The following is a 27570-nucleotide window of genomic DNA, read 5'->3' on the forward strand; positions in this document are numbered from 1 at the left end:
GTCAGCTTTTGTGCTCCTAAGATGCTCCTTGGCCTGCTGTGTTCATCCAGCCCCACACTTTGTTATCTCGGATTCTCCAGCATCTGCAGTTCCCATTGTGTCTCTCCAGCATTTTTGTCTTCGCTGCCGAAAAAACCGGGCGCCCTTGCTTTCCTAGAGTGACAGGGCTCAGTTCCATTCTCCCCGCAAAGTATGACAGATCCCCCCGGGCTCCTTTCCATTCTCCCCGCAGTGAGACAGCTCCCCCCCGGCTCCGTTCCATTCTCCCCGCACAGTGTGACAGCTCCCCCGGGGCTTCGTTCCATTCCCCCCGCACAGTGTGACAGCTCCCTCCCGGGCTCCGTTCCATTCCCCCCGCACAGTGTGACAGCTCCCTCCCGGGCTCCGTTCCATTCTCCCCCCGCACAGTGTGACAGCTCCCCCCGGGCTCCGTTCCATTCTCCCCCCGCACAGTGTGACAGCTCCCTCCCGGGCTCCGTTCCATTCTCCCCCCGCACAGTGTGACAGCTTCCCCCCGGACAGTGTGACAGCTCCCCGCGGGCTCCGTTCCATTCACCCCGCACAGTGTGACAGCTTCCCCCCGGACTCCGTTCCATTCTCCCCCCGACTGTGTGACAGCGTCCCCCCGGGCTCCGTTCCATTCTCCCCGCATTGAGTGACAGCTCCACCCCTCGCGCCGGCTCCCGGGCACTTCCTCTCGCGCCTCCCCATCCGCTCACGCTCATTTGCTGCTTTGCAAAGATGGCGTGGAGGTGCGCTGTGTCGAATTTGCGAGTGGTGGCTTCTCTCTGCTTGCACACCCCGGTGCCCTGGCAGCCTTTGCACAGGACGGTACGGATCGTCTGGCCACGGCGGAACCTGTGCGTCGGCCGACCGGCCCTCACCGGTGCGTCTGCCTTTCTTTTTGGGACTGGTGAGGTATAGTTGGAGGCGTTTAGCGACGGGGCTGCAAAGTTAGGTAGAGCACTGGCCGGACGAGTGGAGCGAAGTCAAGACCAGGTTATGATTGCAACTTAGCTTTGAAGCGTTTTAAAATCTGGAAAAGAAAGTACAGATCTTTATTTGCAAATGCTGGGTCCGGTTATAATGTGTATTATTCTCTCGGTTTGATTTCTTATTTACACCTCATGTGTAATTTGTTGCAGCGTTTCCCTAATTAGAGAGCTGGTGAGAGGTCAGCAGGATTAAGGTGAGCTGACAAGAGAGTCAAATACTTTGTTTTCAGTACAGATTCCAGCATCTGCAGTAATTTGTCCCTAGTCAAATACTTGACCAGGATGGGGCTGTTTACAGTTATATTTAAGTCTTGTTTTAATTTTACAATTAACGTCATTGTGCTTTTTGTATAAAACTTTGCCCTCGGTTTTCTGTCGCCTAGGAAATATGGAAATGCCTTTTTGAAAATCAGATATATATTTTGAAGAAACCTAGCTGTATTACACTTTGAAGGCATGCAACGCACCGCGTTCTTCCAGTTGCCCTGGGATCAGAGTACAGGCTTTGGTTTAGATCCCGCTGCAGTTGCAGGGACTGTATTGCCCAGCGTATTTAACAACTCTTTTATCTGTATTTTTTGAGATAGCCGTGATATGAGAATTTTGTTTCTAATCCCAGGAATATTTAACAAAAGTTTTTAGATAAGTCTAACCAAAGTACAGAGAAACTTCATTAGCAAATACTTGTGACTATATAAGTATTTTTTTTCTTAAAAGAAGCAAAATTGCTGGAATCTGTCATTGAACTGTGCCTGAGTTCTTAAGCAGTTTCTCTCCACTAAGGCTTACATTTTCTCCAGAATGGGTGCTGCTAATCCAATACTGGATAAGAAAACACAATCACAGGTTGGACAAGTGGTGTTTCCTGAAGTGCTTTTTTAAATTCATCAATGGGATGAGTGTGTTGCTGGCTAGGCAGCATCTATTGCCAATCCCAAATTGCCCAGTGGGCAGTTCAGAGTCAGCTAGCATTGTTGTGGGTCTGGAGTCACGCGCAGGCCAGACCAGATAAGGACACTAGTTCCTTCCCTAAGAGACATGAGTGAACCAGATGGGCTTTTCTGACAATTGACAATAGATTCATGGTCATCATTCAATTGTTAATTCCAGTTTTTTTTTATTGAATTCAAATTGTACCATCTGCCATGGCGGGATTTGAACCCAGGTCCCCAGAACATTATCTATGTCTCTGGCTTAACAGTCCAGCAATAATACCACTAGGCCATCACATCCCATGATGAATAAGATGCTTGGTCTTTCATACACTTCTTACATTGCTTGTACTTGGCCTCGCCTGAGCCTGTTCAGAGATGCTTGAAATCATTGGCACCTTCGCACGTGCTTCTTTTCCATTTTGGATGATCTTGGGCAAGAGAATGTCAAAGTAGATGTTCAAGGAGGCTTTAAAGGCTTCCTCGTAGGGTTTCCTCTGTTGCCCTGGTAAACATTTGCCATGATGAAACTTGAAGTAAAGAGCTCATTTTTAAGTCTTGTGTCAGGCAAGCGGATGATGGTGGTCCAGACAAATACAACTGATTGACCATATCCTGTACCTTGATACTGGGACTGTTGGCCTGAGCAAGGACTCTGACACTGGAGTGCCTATCCTGCCAGTGGATTTTGCTGAGGCTTGCTGGTCATCTTTCTCAGAGGGTTTTATGTGTCTGCTGTACATTGATAATGTCTGTAACACATTCAGGAGAGCTGCTAACACTGCTGTCTTGTATACCATGAGTTTGGTGCTTGGTCTGAAGTCTGTCATCAAACACTCTTCCCCAGATGGCCAAAGGCTGCACTGGCACGTTAGAGGCAATGTTGAGTTTCATTGTCAGTGTCAGTCACTGAGGGGACACTCCCAAGATATAGATTGTGATCCACATTTTTGGTGTGAATCTTGGTGATTATGGAGGGAGGCAGCGTTGTTCATTGGCAGCAGGCTGGTCAGGGACTTCTGTCTCCCAGTTGTTGAGCTTAAGGCCCATTCTCTCGAATGCTTCCATGAGTGCATCAATGATAGTGTGGAGCTCAGTCTCTGAATGTGCGTACACGCAAGCATTGCCTGCATACTGCAGCCTGACTTATATAATTAGGGTTATCTTGGTTCTGAACTGTAAGTGATGCAAGTCAAATGATTTCCTGCTTGTCCTGTTGATTAGCTCTACTGCAGTGAGAATAGAGGTGATGAGCAGTGTGAGGCACAGAAGGTAGAGAAGAGCATGAATGTGTTGACACACCCTCGCTTGAGCTTAGTCTGCTCACGGCTTGTGTCTGTGCTGGATCTATTGATTGGATCATCAGTTGCATACCGCAATATTAAGTAAAACCATCATAGTCTCGGAGGACCATAGGTCTGCTTTCTCATTGGAGATGGATGATTGGTGGTGCTTTAACTAAGGGTTACCACTCCCCAGGTGGGAGGAGTGGATAAGAAAGTGGAGCCATAATGGTAACCTCTGGCAGTACAGGAATGGAACTGTACAATTGGCTTCCTTCCCTGAGGTGAAGTTGGGATACCCCTCCATATTTTTTGCAGTCAGTCTTATCTCCTTTTCTAGTGGATGTTCCCAGCTACACATATCATAGATCCCCTGGCATCCTTTCAAATGAGTTTATGAAAATAACCCCAAAGGTGTTTTGCCACGTTATTTTATGCTTTACTTATGCCCTTGAGTCTTGTGTTTCATGTGATCTAGGATAGAAACATGTATGCCATACGATAAATGGGCATTGTTAGCTACAGATTATTTTGTCAGTAGCAGAACATAACAAGACAGGACATTGCAATAAAAATGTATTGTGACATGTTTTAATGTGGAAATCACTTTAATTAGTATAAATGATTCAACCCGTTATTGAGCAGCAGAAATGCTTACGTTAAACACTTTGGCAAAAGAAAATTCTGTTTACTCCAAATGTATCAACGTAATCCCCTTTCATTTGTGTTATGTAGAATTCCTGATGTGGAGGTGTCAGTGCTGGACTGGGATGGACATGGTCAGAAATCACAACATCAGCGTATAGTCCAACAGGTTTATTTGAAAACACAAGCTTATGGAGCACTGCTCCTAAAGAAGGGCTTATTGGGTACTGACTAAATCTGCTGAATGAAAATTGATACTCCAGCAATCTGCTCACTGTTTGTCAGTGTGTTCTTTCGTCTCTCTCTCGCTTTTTCCATATGCCCTGTTTACTTTATGAGTCTTAAGGTAGTTTGTCTGTTTTTTGGGGTTTTCTGTGCTATGTGCTGTTGCGGCCTGAAGGATTAAACTTGTTTTATTCTTGCATGGGACGTGAACAGCTCTGACAAGGCTGACATTAGTCGCCCATCTGCAGTTAGGCACGAGAAGGTGCTGACGAGTTGCCATTTTGGGCAGCTGCAGATTGTGCTATTCATTACAGTGCACTACCTTTTGTCCTTCTGGTGGTAAAGGTTGACATTTTGGAAAGGGTCGTCAAATTGCTGCACTTCATGGTGTGTGTGGGACACAGCCAGTGGTGTAGGGAATGAATGGTCAAGGTAGTGAATGGGGTCCAAATCAAGAAGGCACTGTCCTAGATGGTGTGGGTTTCTTCCATGTTAGAGAGTATGCCATCTCATTCCTGACATGTTCCTTGTAGATGGTGGACAGGTTTTGGAGAGTCAGGAGATGAGTTACTTGCTGCAGGATTCCTAGCGTCTGACTTGTTCTTATAGCCACAGCATTTATATGGCTGGTCTAATTCCATTTCTGGTCAGTGGTTGAAGATGTTGATGGTGGGGATTCAGCGATGATAATGGCATTGAATGTTACTGGGAGATAATTAGATTCACTCATGGCAATGGTCACAGTCTGCCACGAATATTGCTTATCAGTTCTCAGTTCAAACCAGAATGTTGTCCAGACATTTATACTGGATGCTTTCATTTTTGAGATATTGTGAAGGGTGCTGAACATCATCGATGAACCGCCCCACTTCTGACCTGATGATGGAGGAGAGGCCATTGATACAACCGAAGATGGTTGGCCCCACTCTCAGGAAGTTGGGTCCTTGTGATGCAGTAATCGTGTCTCTACCTGTGAGCCAGAAGGTCTGGGTTCAAGTCCGACCTCCTCCAGAAGTATGTCATTACTCATCTGAGCAGGATGGTTGAAAGAAAAACATCTCCTCTTAGGAATGATGCTGTGGGTCTGAAATAATTGGCGCCTCAAAATCACAACAGCCTTCCTTTGTGCCAGGTTAAGTCTCCAACCAGTAGAGAGGTTTCCCTGATACTCATTTATTTCAATTTTGCCAGGGTTCTAATTGCTGTGCCTGCTTAAATGCTACCTTGATGTCAAGAATTGTCATTGTCACCTCACTGTCTGTTCTGGCAGCTCTTCTGTGAAGTTTAGACCAAAGTTGTGACAAGGTCAGACAGAGCTGCTTTATTGGAACCCAAACTGACCACAGGTGAGAAGTTTATTATTGTGAAAGTGTCAATGATAACACTGTTGACAATAACTATCCAATTCTTTCCATTTTTGGTGGATTGTACGTATAGTGCATAATTTCTTTCAAATGAGCAGTAACCCTGTAGACTGTTTTGCAATAACTTCATCTCCAAAACGTTGACTGACCAACATAAACAAGTGACAGATTCTGTTATGCAAAGATACAGTGCATTAATACCTTTACCCATTGGACTTTGCTCAGTTCAGATTTTAAAATCTGTTTAAGATTTTTGAGTAGATTTATAGTTCGGGTTGTGATAAAATCAGTTTGCTCCTCCATCTCGTGTTAGAGCCTGCCTGGCAGAAAGCCAGGTTGAAATGATGACCGAGAGTAGACTGATAGGACAGTATAATTGACTGGGTTGGATTTGACCTGCTTTTTTGTGTCCTAGTTGGGAACTTCCCACCAGCATGGATTAATGCAGCTGCAACAACAGTCAAGAAGCTTGACACAATCCAGGACAGAGCAGCTTGTTTGATTGGCACTACATCTACAAACATCCACTCCCTCCACCACTAATGCTCAGCGGCAGTGTGTACTATCCACAAGATGCACTGCAGAAGTTCACTGAACATCCTCAGACAGTACTCATGACCACTGTCAAACCCACAAACACTTGCATCTTGAAAGACAAAGGCAGCAAATATATAGGAACACTACCACCTACAAGTTCCCCTCCAAGGCACTCATCATCCTGACTTGGAAACATATTGCCACTGTCATTGGATCAAAATGCTGGCATTCCCTCCCTAATGGCATTGTGGGTCACCCAACAATAAGTGGACCTCAGCAGTTCAAGAAAGTAACTCACTGTCACCTATTCAAGCACAACTAGGGACAGGCAATAAATTCGGACCAACCAGCGAGGTGCACACCCCACAACTGAATAGAAAAAAAATTCCGTGTTGCTGAGTAGAAAAAAAATTCCATGTTGCTGAATAGAAGCAAGCATTGCAACTTTACTGGAACAGCTTGGCTTGAAACAGTACTAGTTGTGGATGCCATCTACAGTACCAGGATGGCGCCAAGGCACAAAATCATTTTTGTATCCAGTGCCTGCAGCCATTTCTTTCTAGTAAATGGAGAGAACCAAATTGTCTGAAGACATCTTTGGGACCTCAGGAAGAATCTGTGATGGACCTTCCATATTGTACTTCTGACATAAGTGATTGCAAATGTGTTAGCCTTATCTTTTACATTCATATGCTGGGCTCCTGACTCATTTAAGTATTGGAAAATTTCTGGAGCTGCCTCCAGTTAGTTGTTTGTTATCTGCTACCATTCAGAACTGAACATAGAAGGATTAGAGTGTAGATCTGATTTATTGGCTGTGGATTACAGGTATTTAGTTCTTTCTGTTGCATGTCAGTTCATGGCCGTATGTGTGTAGTATTACGTTGAATCTTTACCAGCTTGATAGTTTTTTTTTAAGTATGCCTGATATAGCTCTTAGCATGCTGTCCTGCATAACTCATTGAATAAGGGTTAGTTTCATGAGTTGATGATAAGTGGGAGATATACAGAGGGGTATGGTGTTCCAGAATATGGTTAAATTCTATTGTTGCTGATGGCAAACACTGCCTCACGGATGCCCAGATTTGGGTTGTTAGATCTGTTCTGAATCTAAAAGCTGGAACAAAAACAGAAATTGCTGGAGAAACTCAGCATCAGTGGAGAGGAAGCAGGGGAGAAAACAGTTCTGAAGAAGAGTCATTAAACTCAAAATGATGACACTGCTTTCCATGGCAGGATTTGATAGTGTTCCCACAATGCTATTTGGGTCTCGGGAGTAATAGTTGAGAGATAATACCACCAGCGCATGACCATCTCCTCCATCTGAAAACGGGATTTCACAAGGATTGTGACACTTACCGATTAACGTCATAGACATGTGCACCTGTGACACTTGACTTGGTAAGGACAAGATTAAGGGATCATGAAATGTCTTCAGCAAACAGGGTCAAGGAGAATTCAAACTATTGTTATCCATATATTAGATGAAGGTAGTAAGGGAAAGAGTAGGCCCACTCAAGGGTAAAGAGAAATTATGCATGGAGCCACAGGAAGTGGGAGAGATCCTTAATGAGTACTTTGTATCAGTATTCATAATGGAGAAGGACATGACTGATGTTGAGGTCAGGGTTGAGTATGTGAATACTCTAGACAATGTCAATATATTGATGGGGGATGTTTTGGGTATCCTAAATTACATTAATGCAGGCAAGTCCCCAGGGCCAGATGGGATCTATTCCAGGTTGGTGCAAGAAGCAAGGGCATCAGCAGATATCTTCTCATCCTCTTTGACTGCACGTGAAGTTCCAGAGGACTGCAGATTAGCCAATATTGTTCCCTTCTTCATGAAAGGAAGCTGGGGTAATCCAGGAAATTAAAGGCCAGTGAGCCTGAAGGCAGTGGTGGGGAAGTTCTTGGAGGGACAAGAAACGTGAACATTTGGAAGAAAATGGACTAGTTAGTGACAGGCAGCATGCGAAAGTCATGTCTCAGCAATCTGAATTTTTTGAAGAGGTGACAAAGGTAATTGAGAGAACGGCTTTGGATGTAATTTGTATAGACTTTAGTACGGCATTCGATAAAGTCCCATGTGGCAGATTGGATCAAAAGCTAAAATCACATGGGGTTCAGCATGGACTGGCTAGAGGGATACAAAACTGACTTGGTCGTAGAAGACTGAGCATAGCAGTGGAAGAGTGCTCTTCAGAATGGAGACCGATAACTAGTGATTTGCCACAGGGATCAGTCTTAGGTCTTCTATTTGTAGTATATATAAATGATCTGGAGGAAAATATGGGTGGTCTGATTAGGAAGTTTGCAGATGACGTAAAGATTATTGGAGTTGCTGATAGTGCCAATGATTCTGAAAGCATACAGTAGGATTTGGATAGGTGACTTGGGCACAGAAATGGCAGATGGAGTTTAATCCAGACAAATGTGAGGTGATGTATTTTGGAGGAGCAAATGTAGGTGTGAATTATACTGTTAATGGCAGAACCCTTTGGAACATTAACATACAGACGGATCTAGGTTTGCAGGTCCACAGCTCCCTAAAAGTGGTAACACCAGTGGCCAAGATGATTAAGAAGGCATATGGCATGCTTGCCTTCATCAACCAGGGCATGGAGTACAAGAGTTGGCAAACCATGTTGCAGCTTTGTTTTTTAAAAAAGTTAGGACACATTTGGAGTACAGTGTGCAGTTTCAGTTACCACACTACCAGAAGGATGTGGAAGCTTTGGAAAGAAGGGAGAGAAGGTTCACCAGAATGTTGCCTGGTCTTGAGGGCATTGGCTATGATGAAAGGTTAAAAAGACTAGGATTGTTTTCAGTAGACAGATATTGGCTAAGAGGAGACCTGATTGAGGTTCACAAAATTTGAGAGGCATTGATATGGTGGATTGTCAGTGGCTTCTTCCCAGAGTTGAAGTTTCAATTACAAGGGGACACAGGTTCAAGGAGAGAGGGGGCAAATTTAAAATAGATGTGCGAGGGAAGTTTTTCACACACTTTGGTAGGAGCCTGGAATGCACAGCAGAAGACATGTTGGAAGCAGGCACTTTGGCGACATTGAAGAGGTATCTGAATGACTACGTGAATAGGGACGGAATAGAGAGATACAGACTGAATAAGGGCAGAAGATTTGTTTTGTTTTTAGTTTAGTCAAGGCATGATGATTGACATAGGCTTGGAGGTCTGAAGGGTTTGTTCCTGTGCTGTTCTTCTCTTTTTCTATGTTCTCTGTCCTTTTTTACCCCTCTTTATTATTCACTTGCTAATTGCTGCCACAAGTCTGGGTTGCAGTGTCCTCTAATGATTTGGCCAATTCAGTCAGTAACAATGCTAGCAAACCCTACGTTGGTGATGGATGTTGAAGACCTGCCACCTCAGTATATTCTATGCCCCTTCCACCCTTGGTGCTTTCTCCAGTTGGTGTTTGACATAGAAGTGTACCAATTCATTAGCTGGGAGAGGGGAGTAGGAGTAAACAGGAGGTTTCCTTGCCCATGACTAGGAGACAGTAAGGACTGCAGATGCTGGAAACCAGAGTCAGTAACTACGGAGCTGGACACAAACAGCAGGTCAGACAGCATCAGAGAGGAGCTGGAAAGTCAATGTTTCGGACTTCAGTGGATTTGGAACCAATGCTCAGGACTCTCAGGGTAACTTTTTCCTTACAGTGTGTGACTGTGCTATCACCTCGAAGGGGTCTGTCCTGCTGGTGAAACAAGACATACCAGGGATGGTGATGGTGGTATCTGGAACATTTGTCTGTAAGGTATGAGTTGGTGAATATGACTAGGTCTGGTTGTTACTTTACTTATCTGTTGGACAAGTCTACCAATTTTATGCAAGCCGGCAGGTATTAGTAAGAACTTTGCATGGTCGACAGGGCTGTGAACGCCATTGTCATTTCCAGTGCCTCAGTCAATTGTTGTGTGATCCACCTGGTTTCACCCCTAATTTTTCCATACAGTCTAAGAGAGTAACTTGCTATGCCATTTCAGAGGGCCGTAAACCATCAAGTATGCAGCATGGGTCTGGAGCAGCTAATTACAGCAGATTCCTCCCATATATGGCATCAGTCAATCAGTTGGGTCTTTAAGGGAATCTAATCTGCTCTCCCAGATTTTACTAACCTACTTGCAAAGAGTATAGCCTCCCTCCCAACTTTCCTCAGTTTGTGGTAATGGTTTTCATGCACACAGAAACGTCCTGTAGTTGTGTAAATAAGATTGGTATCTCATTGTGTGGAATTTTGGAGGGTCTGCTATTGTGATAAACTGGGATAAAGCCCCAATGTTCTCATATCTCAGCAAGTCTTTTGAGTATGTTCAATGTGACTATTAATAGTATGTGATGAGTTGTTCATTTTAAATAAGGATATGATCGTTTGGTTGATTCAGCTAGGTTCACATACCAGTTGTTCACATGTCCTTTTTGGAGGACACCACTGAAGGATGAAATGTGAAACCTTTTGTTGAATTGTTGCAGTAGTGGATTTGAGTATACTGCACTTATTGATGAGTTAACAACTTTTTCATGTGATCATTAAATTGATTTAACTTTATTGGATTAAGGTAGCCTATATATTATGTTGGTGCTACTTGTGAGGCTCACTGAAAGCTGAAGGACACCCATTTAAGTAACAGTATTATCAGAGCTAGTGATTATGTATCAATCAAAATGTATTTATATTTAAAGATGGTTGAGAAAATGTTCCAACTTACAACCAGCTCAGAGGTGGGCAGAAATACATGGAAGTAGCCAAAGGGATTTTTTTTCGAATGAATTGTGTTGGGTGTATTGGGTGCATTAGGGAAGGGGTCAAAATACCGAAGAACTGAGTCGTAATGGGGAAAGTGCACTGATATTCTCCAAGAGGGAAAAGACAGTAGAAACAGTGTTGAGCTAGGAGGTACATTCCTAATTAAGTGATGCTGTGGGGGGCGGGGGGGCGGGGGGGAGGCGACAGGCGACAGGAGGAGGACTGGCTTCAAGGTCAGAAACTGATCTCCAGGACTGAATGAGAAACGAGCATATATCGGCTGGCTTTCATTTTGACAAGCAAGTAAGTGGAGAAAATGTTACAGGGAATGAGTGTAATATTTTCAGTCATAAGTAACTTGTATGTAATAAGCAGATTTTTATTCACCATTCTACTTTCACAGGCATAGGCTCATTTGGAATAACCCACAGTCCAAATCCTAGTCTTTCCTTTCTACTCTGTCCACAGATCGAGGTGTCACTCTGCTGGCATTTTTCTGAGGTATCCTTAAAATATCCTTTGGGAAGCAGCTACCACATTCTCCACTAAGCAGTTTAACTACTGCACCTCTCACCTTTCCTTCCAAATATAACTTTTTCCAACACATCGATATCACCCCACCCAAGTTTCTCCCAAAGCCCTGCACATTGACAAAACTTCTGTAATAACAGACAAATGGCGACACACGGAAAGGCAATGCATTTAATACACAAACTAATGCTACTGACCTTTTGTTCCTTTCACATCATAGTAGTAATTGTGACTAGATATTCCATGTGGGATTCGATAACAGTATGCTTCAACATGGTGGTTGGTTACTTGTTAAACTGCAACTAATTGTGTTTACTTTGGTCAATATGTTAACTAAAGTGACCAATGCTCTATGGCAGGACATATGGGCACCATTATTGCCTAAGATTACAATTAACATGTTTATACATTAATTAAAATATTACATCTGCACACTAAATTATAATCTCCTATATCCATATTTAAAACAGAAATTGCCTGTAGGTTCATAACGTATTAGATTAAATCAGAAATGCATGTTCTGTTATGGAGGCAATACAGCGTCACCACCAATGAGGTAGTGCCATCCCATGCTGGAATGTTAACACAGACTTCTGTTAGAAGTATGGACACGAAATTTACTTTTCCACAGCAGTTTCATGTAAATGTCAAACTTAGTTTCCTGGTTTGATTACTGTACATATCATTCTGCACTGTGTCAGACAAAATTCAGCACCTCCATAAAAGCAGAGGAGAATGTGATAGTTGCTTCTCAAAGGATATTTTAAGGATACCTTCAGAAAAATGCCGGCAGAGTTGACACCTCGATCTGTGGACAGAGTAGAAAAGGAAAGACTAGGATTTGGACTGTGGATTATTCCAAATGAACCTATGCCAGTGAAAGTAGAATGGTGAAGAAAAATCTGCTGCTACTGAAAGAGGGTTGTTGAAACAGGATATTTAAGGTTTCTTTGGAAATGCATGGAAGAAAATCTCACTGACCTTGTGTGTTCCTTTTCTGAATTGTTCATGAATTGATGTTGACACCAATTTGGTAAAACTATATATTTGAATAGAAGAGCAGAAGTCTCTCACACAAGAGAGTAGAGCATCAGAGGAGAAATCTACATATGAAACAAAAATATTTACAGAGAAAGATATGAATAGTTGATTGTAGTGTAGTTAAAACAACAAAAAATTAGTGACACGGAAATATAAATGTTTGGACCCTGAATAAGTTGCTATGTTGAGGACTTTCAGTTTATGCTAAAAGAAGTAACAACTTGGGGTATCTAGTATAAGATATGGAGAATTAATCAGGATACCCAATTTATGAAATATCTTCCAGAGTTTTAATACAATGTGATCTCTGATCCATACATTTAAAAATGAATCAAGAATTAGAAATGGTCTGTCTCATTTGATTGTGTTTGTGTTAAGTATGTGGACCATGAATAAAAGACAATATGCTGAAGGTTGAGGGTCGACAATATAACGAATGTGTACATATTTGTGTCTTGTATTCACAAGTTGTCCCGGTCATCTTCATATTTTGTATCTATCATCACCAGAAAAAACTTGCTTTCAATGTAGGCTATATTTTTCTATCCTGCAGCAGAAATAATAAAGTTGTCTGACAACTAATGAAGGGCAAAAGTTAAATTCAAATTATACATGATCAGTGGACACTTGTTAAAGATAGTTACGTCTGTTTTCATGGCCACTGTTGATTTAAACGTAGTATTTCATACTTGCTGTTATAAAACATCAATTTGTATATTGCCATGCCTTATGCCTTTTAGGGTTTGAGTTTTGATGGATGTCAATTACAGCTTGGGACTTGGGAACAAAGGGACATTGTACACATGGGTAGAAATGTCACATTTAATAAATACATAAGAACAAACAATGAAATTCTGAGGAGTGTTCTTTGTTATGTTAGAAAAAAGTTATTTTATTTCACTTGTGACCTAAGACTAGATTCCCATATTGTACCATTTAAATACTTTAATTTACAATTAGATATGGTGCAGTATCTGAAGTACATCCTGAATCAAAAATATGTAGCTTTAATAACGAACAAGTTCTATTTGATGTGTAAATATTAGTGTTACATGGATTGCTAAACCTTAGATAATCTGTTTGGTGTTGGCTGTTTCTGTATTCCAGCTCGCAAGTTTACAGACAAGCATGAATGGGTGACAGTTGAAAATGGAATTGGTACAGTGGGCATCAGCAATTATGCTCAGGTGGGTGCTTTATTTATTACCATCCCATATAATTGTTTATATCAGTCTTTGACTTCTAAACAAACATTGTGATATTAGCTGTGCTTGTTTTAAGTGCACAAGCTTTGCTTGAACATTCTTGGACTTCGTCCGTTGCTCGGATGGCTGTTGCAAGATCAGCTTTTCCTAATCAAGTTTTAGTCCTGGTGAGATCAAGGTTCACTTCGGTATCAATGCTTATACGTTTTTACTACCCTTTTATGTACAATTGTTGTCATTTGCCATTGTGAATAAAATTTATAAGAAAGTACTGAACAAACTTTGGCACAGGTACATAAATCTGGCCAAGCACTGTGCTCCTTTTTAAAAAGAAACGCAGGCATTTTTAAAAGCTTGGATAACAAGCTGTAGAGATGGATGAACACAGCAGGCAAAGCAGCATTAGAGGAGCAGGAAGGCTGATGTTTCGGGCCTAGACCCTCCTTCAGAAATGGGGAGGGGAAGGAGATTCTGAAATAAATAGGAGAGAGGAGGAGGTGGATAGAAGATGGATAGAGGAGAAGATAGGTGGAGAGGAGACAGGCAGGTCAAAGAGGCAGGGATGGAGCCAGTAAAAGTGAGTGTAGGTGGGGAGTTAGGGAGAAGATAGGTCAGTTCAGGGAGGACGGACAGGTCAAAGGGGTGGGATGTGGTCAGTAGGTAGGAAATGGAGGTGCGACTTGAGGTGGGAGGGGGGATAGGTGTGAGAAAGGACAGGTTAGGGAGGTGAGGACAAGCTGGGCTGGTTTTGGGATGTGGTTGGCGGGAGGATAGATTTTGAAGCTTGTGAAGTCCACGTTGATACCATTGGGCTGAAGCGTAATAGGCGATGTTCTGAAACCTTCCAGTGGCATCGTTGTGGCACTGCAGGAGGCCCAGGATGGACATATCATCTGAGGAATGGGATGGGGAGTTGAAATGGTTCACGAGTGGGAGGTGCAGTTGTTTGGTGCGAATCGAGCGTAGATGTTCTGCAAAGTGGCCCCCAAGCCTCATGCTGCTTGGCCTGCTGTGTTCATCCAGCTCTACACCTTGTCATCTCAGATTCCGCAGCATCTGCAGTTCCTACTATCTCTGAAACATTTTTAAAAGCTTGTATTGTTTTCAAGAAATCTGTGCTGTTTTGTTAAAGTAGTTGTATTAACTATTGCACCCACGTGAGATCTGTATTTAAAACAACATGACTTCAGTGAACTAATATGTCACTTAGTTCTTGCCACTTAGCTGCAAATAAAATATTATCAGTTAGAAAAAGATTTGGCTTCGACACCAAAGTTCTGAACATATCATTCAGTACAGCACAGCAAATGAAATATTTCAGTTGAAGTTGAACACTATTCAGGGCAAAGCATGCCATGATTGGCACCCCATTTAATACCTTAAATGCTCACTCCCTCTAAAATTGGCACCAAGTTGCAGCACCTTACTGAGGCTTCTTCAGTAACTCTTGCCAAACCCTGAAAACAAAGAGCAGCAGGTATTTGAAAATATATTGCCTTCAAGCTAGACTTTTTCTAGGTGGGTTGTCTTATGAGGAGAGTTTTGATAGACTAAGCTTATATACAGAGATAGTAGGAACTGCCGATGCTGGAGAATCTGAGATAACACAGTGTGAAGCTGGATGAACACAGCAGGCCAAGCAGCATCATTTTCTGAAGAAGGGTCTCGACCCGAAACATCAACTTTCCTGCTCCTCTGCTGCTTGGCCTGCTGTGTTCATCCAGCTTCACACCGTGTTATCTAAGCTTATATACATCTGAGTTTAGGAGTGACTTGTTTGAAATGTGGAAAGTCATGATAGGCCGAATGTGAAAGGAATGTGATAATCTTGTGGGAGACTCGAGAACTAGGTTCACTGTTTAAAACGCGCCAAGACAGAATTGAGGATAATTTTTCTTCCCCAGAGAGTCATGAATCTTTAGAACTCTCTTCCTCCAAGGGCAGTGAGAATGGAAACTTTTGAATGTTCTTAAGGCAGAGGCGATTCTAGCTTTGATTGTTAAGCAAGGGAATGAAAGATTATTGGAGTAGGTGGAAATGTGAAATAGTAAGATCAACTATGATCTCATTGAATGGTAAGTATCAAGGGGCCAAACAGTTGTCTCCTGCTGTTAATTCATATGTTCATAAATCTCACGTTCCTGACTTGGAACTATATTGCTGAGTCAAAATCATGGTGTTCTCTTCTTAAAATCTATTGGGGAACTTTCAGCACAGGAACCACAATGGTTTAGGAAGACAGCTCACTACCACGTCCTCAAGAATAATTGGAGACAGACAATAAATGCTGGCTTTACTAGCAATTCCACATTCCGTGAAGTGACTGAATTTTTAAAAAAAAATTAACTTGTTACATTATTGGACGTTTCTGGAGGAACTTTGTTCTGATCCTCCAGAAACTTCCTGTGATGCAATAAGTTTTTTTTTAATCCAAGGCTCTGGCTGTTGACTTTAAACATGGCCAAAAATCTGCAAGGTAGTAAATTTGGGAAAATGTATATCAAAGGCAACAAATCTTGAAGTATTTAAGCAAGTGCATTTTGAAAAGCTAAAAGTTTCAGATTCTGGTTTTGTGCAGGACATCAAGGTGTTCATTTCTATTTAGAAATTGCTTGGTGCAAGTATCTTCGTTTAAAAACCGCTACCTGTAAACGAGGAGATTGGTTATAATTTGTTTGTTGTGGCACTTGTTGTTCAACAAATGAGATGACAGCAAAGGTGTTTCTTCCTTCCATGATACCAGTTTATTCGAATGATATAACTTTCCTGTTTCACACTTACCATTAATAAAATGCAGAGTGAACTTCAGAACTCCTCTTGCCTGTGACGCTGATCTTTGCTCCTTTGACTCTATTCCTGCAAAATTGCTAATCACTTGCTAAACCCTGCTGGTTCCCATCTTGATTGAAGTTGTAAAGGGTTCCCTTTCTGCAGTGACTGTACCCTTCCCTTTTGAAACCACCCTCATCACTTTCCACACAAAGGAAGCCACGCTTGACTCCTTCATTCTTGGCTAATCATTGAACTATCTCTGATCTCTCTCTTTGCCCTCTAATGCCCTTGAATTTCTTGCCTGCCATCTTTACCACTTCTGAATCTCTTTTGGCTTCAGCAGCAGCAGCATTAACTTGAATCCATGTAGTGCTGTTCACTGTGTGACATCCCAAGGCTCCAATGTGCAACTGTTGCTTTATGAACATCCAGCATTGAATGAGTGAATGAGTGAAAATTTCTGGTAAAAGTTGAGAAGACTAAAGATATTCTCTTTAGAGACATTAAGAGCTGCCGATGCTGGAGTCCGAGATAACACAGTTGTGGAGCGGGAGGAACACAACAGGCCAGGCAGCATCAAAAGAGCAGGAAAGTTGACATTTCGGGTCTGGACCCTTTTCGAAATGGGGGAGGCGGAAGGGAGCTCTGAGATAAATATAGAGAGGAGGGGTGGGGCTGGGCAAGGTAAGTGGGATGATAGGTGAGTGCAGGTAGGCAGTGGTGGGGATTGGTCAGTGAGGTCGGAGGAGCGGATAGGTGGGAGAGAAGACGAACTCGTGTCAGGTCAAGGAGGCAGGGATGAGAGGGAAGGTTGGTTATGGGATGAGGCTGGGGTTGGGGGGGATTTTGAAGCTTGTAAAGTATACATTAACACCATTGGGTTGTAGGCTCCCAAGGTGGAATATGAGGTGCTGCTCCTCCAGTTTCCGGGTGACATCATTGTGACATTGGAGGAGGCCCAGGATGGACATGTCACCCTGGGAGAGGGAGTTGAAGTGGCTTGCATTGTCGTTTGTTGTGAACAGAGCACAGGTGTTCTACAAAGCGGTCTCTGAGCCTCCGCTTGGGTCTCCCCGATGTAGAGGAGGCCTCATCAGGAGCAGCAGATACAATAGACCACGTTAGCAGATGTGCAGATGAACCTCTGTCTAATATAGAAGGTTTGTATGGTGCCATGGATGGAAGTGAGGGGGGAGGTGTCGGGGTAGGTGTAGCACTTCCTGCGGTTTCAGAGAAAGATGCCGGGGATGGTGGGACCAGTGTGGAGTGGATGAGGGAGTCATGGAGAGAGCAGTCCCAAGGAACGCAGGTTAGGGTAGGGAGGGAAATATATCTTTGGTTGGGGGTCAGATTGCTGCTGGCGGAAGTGGCAGAGAATGATACGTTGAATCCAGAGGTTAGTGGGATGATGCTTGAGGAGAAGGGGAATTCTGTCCTGGTTTTTGTTGCAGGAAGTGGGTGTGAGGGCGGAGTTGTGGGAAATGCAAAGCTAAGAGCAGTTTCAACCACTGAAGTGGGGACGTTGCAGTCTTTGAAATAAGAGGAGATCTGGGATGTTCTGGAGTGGTATGCCCCATCTTGGTAGCAGATGCGGCAGAGGTGGAGGAATTGGAAGTAGGGAATCTCATTCTTGCAGGAAGGTGGGTGAAAGGAGGTGTAGTCTAGGTAGCTGTGGGAGTCGGTGGGCTTGAAATAGATGTCAGTTTCGAAGCAGGCACCAGAGCTGGAGACAGAGAGGTCCAGGAAGGGGAGAGGCATTCTCTTTAGTTTGTTTACAAATTCCATTCCATTGCAACTGATTCCAATCCACTTTTCACCCATAGTATCTGGCCAAAGCAAACATTTCATACTAGATATCCTTTTTGATCTGGAGTTGAGCCTCCAATCCCATTTCATCTCCCATGTTTGCTTCCTACTCCACTACCTGTAATGCCTTCCCTTCTGTCTGAACCATCAGGTGCTGAATCTGCCATTTGTAAATTATGTTTTTTTTTATCTCTGCACTATTGGAATGCTTTCCAGATTGACCTTTGATTCTCCAGGGCCAGTAAATTTATAGCTTGTCCATATCTTTTGGACCGACCCAGTGCTAACCTTGCACTGTACCAAGTCTTACTGAACCAAAATCACTTTTGCTGATCTGTGTTAGCTTCTGATCCTTCACTGTCTCCGTTTTAAAAAAACTAGTATCTAAATCGCTTTGTCAGCAGTGTGATGACGCATCTCCATGTAATGAAAAGTGTAATTGATTTATAAAGAGTACATAAGCTTTTTTCATCAACTTTGCATACAGTAGGTGTATCGTGGAAAACGTTTGAGGGGAAACACTGTATTAGTAACATGACTGGACTAGCAACTCCTCTGTAAAGAGATAATGGGAACTGCAGATGCTGGAGAATCCGAAATAATAAAGTGTGGAGCTGGATGAACACAGCAGGCCAAGCAACATCTCAGGAGCACAAAAGCTGACGTTTCGTGCTTGGACCCTTCATCAGAAAAGGGGGATGGGGAGAGGGTTCTGAAATAAATAGGGAGAGAGGGGGAGGTGGACAGATGGACAGAGGGGAAGATAGGCGGACAGGAGACAGACAAGTTAAAGGGGCGGGAATTGAGCCTGTATAGGAGGGGAGGTAGGGAGGGGATAGGTCAGTCTGGGGGAGACGGACAGGTCAAGGGGCGGAATGAGGTTAGTAGGTAGGAAATGGAGGCGTGGCTTGAGGTGGGAGGAGGAGATAGATGTGAGAGAAAAAAGAACAAATTAGGGAGGCGGGGACAAGCTTCAAAATCTCCCCTCCCCCCACTGCATCTCAACCAGCCCAGCTCATCCCCGCTTCCCTAACCTGTTCTTCCTCTCAGCTATCCCTCCTCCCACCTCAAGCCACACCTCCATTTCCTACCTACCAACCTCATCCCGCCCCCTTGACCTGGCAGTCCCCCTGGGACTGACCTATCCCCTCCCTACCTCCCCACCTATACTCACCTCCACAGGCTCCATCCCTGCCCCTTTAACTTGTCTGTCTTCTCTCCACCTATCTTCTCCTCTGTCCATCTTTGATCCGCCTCCCCCTCTCTCCCTATTTATTTCACAGTCCTGTCCCCATCACCCTTTTCTGGTGAAGGGTCTCAGCCCAAAACACCAGCTTTTGTGCTCCTAAGATGCTGCTTGGCCTGCTGTGTTCATCCAGCTCCACACTTTGTTAACCCCTCTGTAAATAATGCAAAGGCACCTGGTCAGTTTAGTAAATGTGGAGTATCAAGTTAGTCTCTGTAATCGCTATAGTACTACCATTAAATGTAAAAAATCTATCTGGTAGTAATGCTCTTTAGAAGAGAAATCTGCTGTCCTTGCCTGGTCTGACGTGTGTTTGACTTCAGACCCGCAGCAGCTTGGTTGACTTTTGCATACCCTCTAAAATGGTCCGGCAAGTCACTCAATGCTAGCTTTGCAAATGACACCCACATCCCATGAAATAATGGAAGGACAGAAAATGTTAGAATATTGAAGATGTTTGATATTTTAGGTACTTGTAATGTTATAATGTTCAAGAGTTCTGAACATACATAAGTGCATCTGCCAGCCTGTTGCACGAAAGAATTAACAATCCTAAATGAATGATAAAGATCCAGATGTATAACAATTAATTGCTTTTCTGTTTAGGAAGCATTAGGAGATGTTGTATATTGTGGATTGCCAGAGATAGGCACGAAGTTGAACCAATCGGGTGAGTATTGACTTTGTTCCATTGTTTTAAATATATTAACTAATTTTTTAATTTGGGAAACCTAAAGTAATTGAGTAAGATGGATGTAATGCAGGGCATAGCCTGTAATAAGCAGGAACTCGAGGCCTGTCTTTCTTGACTGCTCTCTTGCATTCCCCCAATGTTTTGACTGTAAAAGCGACATTCATAGAACCTAGAAAACATTAACAACAAGAACAGAAATTGCTGTAAAAGCTCTGCAGGTCTGGCACCTCTCTGGAGAGAAATCAGTAACGTTTTGGGTCACATGACCCTTCCTCAGAACTTAGGAAAACTTTGGTCTTTTCTTGGCCTGCTGTGACAGGTTTGAAAGTACAATTAAAGATAAGGCATGAGTAATTGAGAATGATTGGATATGTGGAGCTAATATTAAGCGAGAGCTTCTGCAGGCTAGACAGTCCACCATGTGCAGTCAATCAACAAATGGAGTTCTGTAAATGCATTGTCAAATATAATCTGAACTGCCTTGAAACAATTACCTATATTGAAGTAAATTGTTCAATGCTGGAAGTTAGTGATATACTGTTTTGCTTCATTATTAACAGCAGAGAAAATGAGGCTTCATACAATTCTTGTTTACACTCATTACACACCCTTTGTTGAATGAAGGCTGTACCATAGTTTTTCATATCGTAAAACATAGACAAGTAAAGCAAACATGAGGAAAGCAGCTTAAACTCTGTCTTGTTGTGGCTGCCTTGTACTATTTCCATTCACCTGTCTACCATTTCCATGGCATAAATGAAATATGCTTTTGGCTTGATACAAAGATACAACGGTTTAAATCTTTTCAAAATTAAATGTTAACACTGTACAAAGTGTATTGTATGGCACTTTCTTTGTATTGAACGTTCTTTCCACAGATGAATTTGGTGCTCTGGAAAGTGTGAAAGCTGCTAGTGAATTGTATTCACCCCTGACTGGAGAAGTAACTGATACAAATAAGGCTCTTACTGACAATCCAGGACTAGTCAATAAATCTTGCTATGGAGAAGGTATGTGAATAATTTCAGAAATCTGATGCTTTAAACATTTCCGAACACTCAAACCTACTTTCCGTGATTTCCTTTTTAAGCTAGATCTTGTGATTTTTGGGGGCAAATGGCGACTGGAAACGAGGATATACTTGTTGATAATAACTTAAAACTGGTACCAGTAAAGCAACTTCTTTTGTAATTGACATCATTTATGGATTGATTGATTTCAACTATGTAATTATTCAATGATGTTTAAATTATACTTGATCTATTTTGACCTCAAAAATAAATAACCATGCATGGAGGTGGTTTTGTGTTACAATGCAGTTTACAGTTTCTCTGTGCTCCAGTTATCTGCCAGAATTTTTGCAGGACAAAGCTTCACATTTGACATTGCTCCACTGGTGTCATATCACAGCTCTACTGACACTTTGCAGTGTTCCTCTACTTCCCCACAGTCTTGACCGTAAGATGTTGTCATAATTAGATGTGCAATGTTAATATCTGAAGACCCTTAAATTGCTGCCACTTGCCAGTGACCAGCAGAAAAGTTTCTCCTAACATGGTGGATAATGAAGGTTTCACTTGATTCCAAATAAGTGGGGAAAAAAGTCAGCAAAACTTTGTTTGCATTGCTGTTGTCATTGTGTTCTCAACTAATCAATGTGCCACCATTTCCTATGATCTTTAGACCTTCACGAACCACATGTCTGTTTTCATTAGCATTTCATTAGATGATCATTTGTCTGCACCATTCCATTAGTTATGGGGCCATAAATGTGGCTGTTCCTGTGTATTGAATTCATTTGCTGGAACTGGACTGCTTCTGCATAATGACACAAAGCATCACGTTTTCAAGCTCTGGTGTCCTCACGTTTCCAAGTTAAATCCTTCACGTTCCTCTCCAAAATAATCCTGAGGTGCAGCACTAGCTATTGACTCACGTTCTTCACTTAGGAACGTCACAAGGGGGAAAAGTGTTGTTTGGCCATTCTCCATTCATCTGTTTTCACTCTGATCATCTTGTTAAGTTAATTCTTGAAGCCCACCACCTTTGATTCTCTCTGAGCCATGTTTCTGCAACCCCATCCTGCAAAATAAGGTTCTTTCCTTCCATTCTCTCCCAGTATTGCTTCATCTAAGACTCTCCCTTTTCTTCTGAATATTGGAATACATTTGTCACTTCTTTGAATTATCTTGTGAATACCTGTTTAGACTGTCTACCATTTATGTTTTCTATCTGCAAAATGTAAGATCAACATTGCACATGTAGGATGTTGACTGATGTTCACTTTGCTGCCTTTTGAATAACAAACCTGTAGCTTTGCCCGATTTACCAACTCAAGATTCAATGCTGCACAATCTGGAATTGCCTTTTGATTAATAATAACTTACACTAATCTTACTGGTAGCTACATACTTACAGCTTGCTGTCACTAATGTTCTGCAGTCAATGGGTTGAATGGCTTCTGAGTTATGTCTTCACCTACACAGAATTTCTCATTTTGCTGTAACCTGTCCCTGCAGGGGGAGGCAATGGCCTAGTGGTATTATTGCTGGACTGTTAATCCAGAGACCCAGTTAATGTTCTGGGTACCCAGGTTCAAATCCTGCCACGGAAGATGGTGGAATTTGAATTCAATAAAAAATGGCTGGAACTAGGAATCTAGTGATGACTATTAATCCATTGTTGATTGTCAGGGGGGGAAAAGAAAACGTCTGGTTCACTAATGTCCTGTAGGGAAGGAAACTGCCATCCCTACCTGGTCTGGCCTACATGTGACTCCAGACCCACAGCAATGTGGTTGACTCTGAACTGCCATCTGGGCAATTAGGGATGGTCAATAAATGTTGCCTAGCCAGTGACGACCTCATCTGGTGAATGAATAAAGAAAAACAAAATTGATTTTGGAAACCCAGTGGTTTGATGTTCAACACAGTGGTTTCCTCTCGTAGATGTTCCTGTATGTAGTTCCCTGCTCTCCCTGTAGAAGCCTCTTTTTCTGCTATTATGTCCCTGCTGTCCATAGCTTTCTTCCCTTCTTCTTGTTTGATGACCCTTGGCTCAAATCTTCCTGTATATGGAGAAGCTCCCAGCTAAACTTGTGTCATTGGTGAACTGGAGACCCTGGGAGGTCCCCACATAAGCACATCTGCACTACTTCAGTTTAAACTTACATTACCAGTTTGACCCTACCCAAACTGCTCCATCATCGCAATGTCATCGGGACCAGGTGACCCAATTTACTCAGGCTTGGGCTGTTCACCCAATGCTGACGCTGGACACCAATTTACTTGGAGCGTTTCAAAGCAAGTTTAGTGAGTCAGCTGTAGAATAATGCATTCCAATCCCTTGCATAATGCACACTCACACCAGAGAAAGGGCCCACTCCTCCCAGCATCCCTTCTCCTGTCTCACCTTCTGGAATCCCAGACTCCTGTCCAGTTGATAGTCAGTATTGTTGTGGATGAGGGAGGTAACCCTGCATTTTGTGGTGGGGGTTCTGAGAACTGTTGGTACAATGAAGAACACTGCCGAGGGAGGGTAAGGGATGATGTGGAAATGCCTGCCCCAGGAAACTAATTATAAGCTTGCATTCTTGAAAATATTTTCTACTACAAAATGATTGGAAATAGCACAATTAAGACAAGCTTTTAGATATTCAAATTCATTCTTACCAGAATATGATACAAAATGGGCATGTCTCATCTTTCCCTCACAATGGTTCTCAATGTGGGGACAGCACTTTTTTTTAATACACTGTTTTTCTGAACATGTTGGGCTTTTATATCTGAGCCAGGAATGCAGATCGCAGTCATTGCAATGGCAGTGCATGGGATGGTGTCTGCTTCAGGGAAGATTCCAGTATTTGTATTGCCAACTGTTGTAAGCATTCTTTCTTGTTTACATATATCAAGATGTAAGTGAGATATTTTCCTGATAGTTGATGATGTAGGAATTATTAAATGATGCTAATAAAACTTCAAATGTGAACAGGAAGTAGTAAAATCTACATTACTGTAGTTTAAGACAGCTATTGCTAATGGGAAAATTGATTTCTGTAGCTTTTTCTCTCTCCCTTGTATTTTTCCCCAAACGGATTACCTCGGGTTATTTCTGAAAAATGGTGTGGCCACGCAGTTTTATAAATGTTTGTTTTAATAGGTGAAAGTCTTTCAGATAACATTCATATTTTGTCCATTTTTTTTCCTGTAAGAAACATGTGTGCTCTTTCCCTGAATTAAGTCACTGTTGGCTTTTTGAAAACAAATAGAAAAAGGCTTATTTGATTTTTGGATGGACCTGAAATTCATCTAAAATACAGTTTAAAAGCTTCTTCCAAAAACTTCCAAAGCAACCTCGAACATAGTTCTGAGGTAACTTAGGAATTAAAATATCTGAATATCAGGAATGTTTTGAACTTCATTTTTCATTTTTTACATGCAGGTCACAGTGAGAGCACAGTGCAAAAAGAAACTTGTATTACATTTTTCATATAGTGACCTGGTGATTTTTTTTCCTTAACAGGTTGGCTTATTAAAATGACAATTGATAATCCTGCTGAAATTGATGAGTTGATGGATGAAGAGGGCTATGAGAAATTCCTAAAGTCCATTGAAGATTAAGTCATTCTTCATTCTTAGCAATGAAAACAAATGCTCGTCTTTTCCTGTGTATTTTAGCAATGAAGGTGGTGGGTTGTGTACCAAGACTCCTGGCTCGAGAAACAACAGTAATTTATAAGGAGTGCAGTTCCATATGATCCTTTTAAATTTTCATAATGGAAAAAGTTGGTTTTATAGTATCTCAGCAATTGAAAGATGAGCAATATATTGGCCATAAATTTAACCAATCAACAGTAGATTGTAATTAACTTCAATTTTTTATTTGATACAATGGAACTAGTCAATAATGTATAAAACTGGTCATATGGCACTGAAATCATGACAAGGTCTTTTTGTGACCAAGTATATTACAGCTATGTTGTGAATTTTGTTTGTTTTTTTATTTTCAGGTTATTTTGTTCTCTGGAAAGCCATGATGTTCACTTTTTAAATGGCTTCAATTGTAGCTATTTTTTTACAGATCAATCCAGAATTTAATGGGGGTGGTTAATTGGTAATAAAACTCATAACTGGAAAACCCCACAGCTGTTGTATTTTGTTGTTCTACCTCCATTGTACGGTGAATATGAAGTCTGTACTTGTTCATTTTATCATGGTAAATGTTCTTGTTTCAATCAGTTTTTACAATGTAGTTCATACTTGTAAAGCACCCGTACAAACATCTGTCATTCTGAGATTGCAAGTGATTGAAGCAAATAATAGAAGCAACACAGTAATATTCAGGGGCAATTATTATATGTACTTCAGTCTTTATTGTGATTTGTACATTTCCACCACGTTTCCATATTTCTATTTAGGATTTATGCTTCTCATTTAAAGTGCCAAATAAGTTGTTCTTGCTGCAGGATTTATTCCAGCATGAAGGATAGGACTACTCATATTGCAAAAATGATTTTGTAGACTAAGTATAGTTGGCCATAATCTATCTTGGCATTAATAATAGTTTGAATTTTATTTGGGGGTGGTGGGGTGGAAGGATATGGGTGTGTACGAATAAGTCATAATTTAAACGTAATTTTCACTAGCAGTTCTTTTTCTATGCATGTAGACAATTTCTGAAACAAGAGTCCAAGCAGAGATAAATTCAGTAGGGTTAGGGTATGCCAGCTGCCTAACATTTTGTGGGAGTTGCATTAATTTCTAGTGAGACGTTCAGGGGTATTGTGAACAAAAAGTCTGTGTGAGCAATGACAACATGTTTGGTTAATAAAAAAAACGTATTTGCAAAGAGGCAAAGCATTCTGTTTGAAATGGAAATTGTATATTCTAAACTGCATGTCCATCTACATACTGAATTGTTGCTTTTTACCTCAACTTTTTGGACCAAATACTGATTACAATACGTAGAAACTGAATGTATTGTAAGATTATCAATGTTCCCTTCAGCAGAGGAATCTTAAAGAATCTACACAACATTCTCAAATCTGTAACCCCTGTTGCTCGTCAGATAAAGTTCTTAAGATAATTTGTTAATTAGATTGATACCAAGTAAACTGTCTAAATTAAAATGATACATCTGTAGATTGTCCAGTAATGTTTTGGGTTATTTTAAGAAAACCTACAAGGCTTCAAGAAAATGTTTCCATTAATTTTTCATGGAGTGTAACCCCTAAACAGTCATATTGAAATACCACACTAATAAAACTGATAGAAGGAAATGTCTTTGTTCAAATCTTTACATATGGAAGAACAAAAGATTAGGCTACTCAATGAGATCAAGGCTGACCAACATCTCCATTTACAACCAAAAGACCAAAAGAACTGCGGATGATGGAAATCAGAAACAAAAACAGAAATTGTTACAAAAACACAGCAGGTCTGGCAGCACCTATGGAGGGAAATCAGAGTTTTCAGGTCCAGTGACCACTACATTTGCCTTCCTTTGTTCCAAGCCAGAGGTCACATGACCCCAGGTTATAGTCAAACAGGTTTATTTGAAATCATAAGCTTTTGTAGCGCTGCTCCTTTGACAGCTGCACTTCACCTGAGGCAGGAGCAGCACTTCAAAAGCTTGTGATTTCAAATAAACCTGTTTGACTATAACCTGGGGTCATGTGACTTCTGTGATAATGGGAACTGCAGATGCTGGAGAATCCAAGATGATAAAATGTGAGGCTGGACAAACACAGCAGGCCCAGCAGCATCTCAGGAGCACAAAAGCTGACGTTTCGGGCCCAGACCCTTCATCAGAGAGGGGGACGGGGTGAGGGTTCTGGAATAAATAGGGAGAGAGGGGGAGGCAGACCGAAGATGGAGAGAAAAGAAGATAGGTGGAGAGGAGAGTACAGGTGGGGAGGGGATAGGTCAGTCCAGGGAAGACAGACAGGTCAAGGAGGTGGGATGAGGTTAGTAGGTAGGAGATGGAGGTACGGCTTGGGGTGGGAGGAAGGGATGGGTGAGAGGAAGAACAGGTTAAGGAGGCAGAGACAGGGTGGACTGGTTTTGGGATGCAGTGGGTGGAGGGGAAGAGCTGGGCTGGTTGTGTGGTGCAGTGGGGGGAGGGGACAAACTGAGCTGGTTTTGGGATGCGGTGGGGGGGAATGGGAGATTTTGAAGCTGGTGAAGTCCACATTGATACCATTGGGCTGCAGGGTTCCCAAGTTGAATATGAGTTGGAGGACTGCTTTGCAGAACACCTCCTCTCGGTTCGCAATAAACAACTGCACCTCCCAGTTGCAAACCATTTCCACTTCCCCCTCCCATTCTTTAGATGACATGTCCATCATGGGCCTCCTGTAGTGCCACAATGATGCCACCCGAAGGTTGCAAGAACAGCAACTCATATTCCGCTTGGGAACCCTGCAGCCCAATGGTATCAATGTGGCCTTCACCAGCTTCAAAATCTCCCCTTACCCCACTGCATCCCAAAACCAGCCCAGTTCGTCCCCTCCCCCCACTGCACCACAC

At 42.2% G+C, this 27570-nt stretch overlaps 1 protein-coding gene across 2 annotated transcripts; it reads left to right on the top strand.

Annotated features, from left to right (window-relative positions):
• The first annotated feature begins 711 nt into the window (after nucleotides 1-711).
• Nucleotides 712-26321, top strand: LOC125460063 (glycine cleavage system H protein, mitochondrial-like). 2 transcript variants are annotated; one of them, XM_048547144.2, is made up of 5 exons: nucleotides 712-913; nucleotides 13429-13508; nucleotides 19957-20020; nucleotides 20923-21054; nucleotides 24566-26321. In XM_048547144.2, exons 1-5 carry the CDS (start codon nucleotides 742-744, stop codon nucleotides 24661-24663), a joined length of 546 nt encoding a protein of 181 aa, XP_048403101.1. In that variant the 5' UTR covers nucleotides 712-741; the 3' UTR covers nucleotides 24664-26321. The 2 variants fall into 2 exon arrangements, with proteins under 2 accessions (XP_048403101.1, XP_048403102.1); XM_048547145.2 differs by having other exon boundaries at nucleotides 713-886.
• Nucleotides 26322-27570: the final 1249 nt, after the last annotated feature.

The sequence above is a fragment of the Stegostoma tigrinum genome, chromosome 16 (genome assembly GCF_030684315.1).
Source record: "Stegostoma tigrinum isolate sSteTig4 chromosome 16, sSteTig4.hap1, whole genome shotgun sequence".
In the NCBI taxonomy this organism is placed as follows: Eukaryota; Metazoa; Chordata; class Chondrichthyes; order Orectolobiformes; family Stegostomatidae; genus Stegostoma; species Stegostoma tigrinum.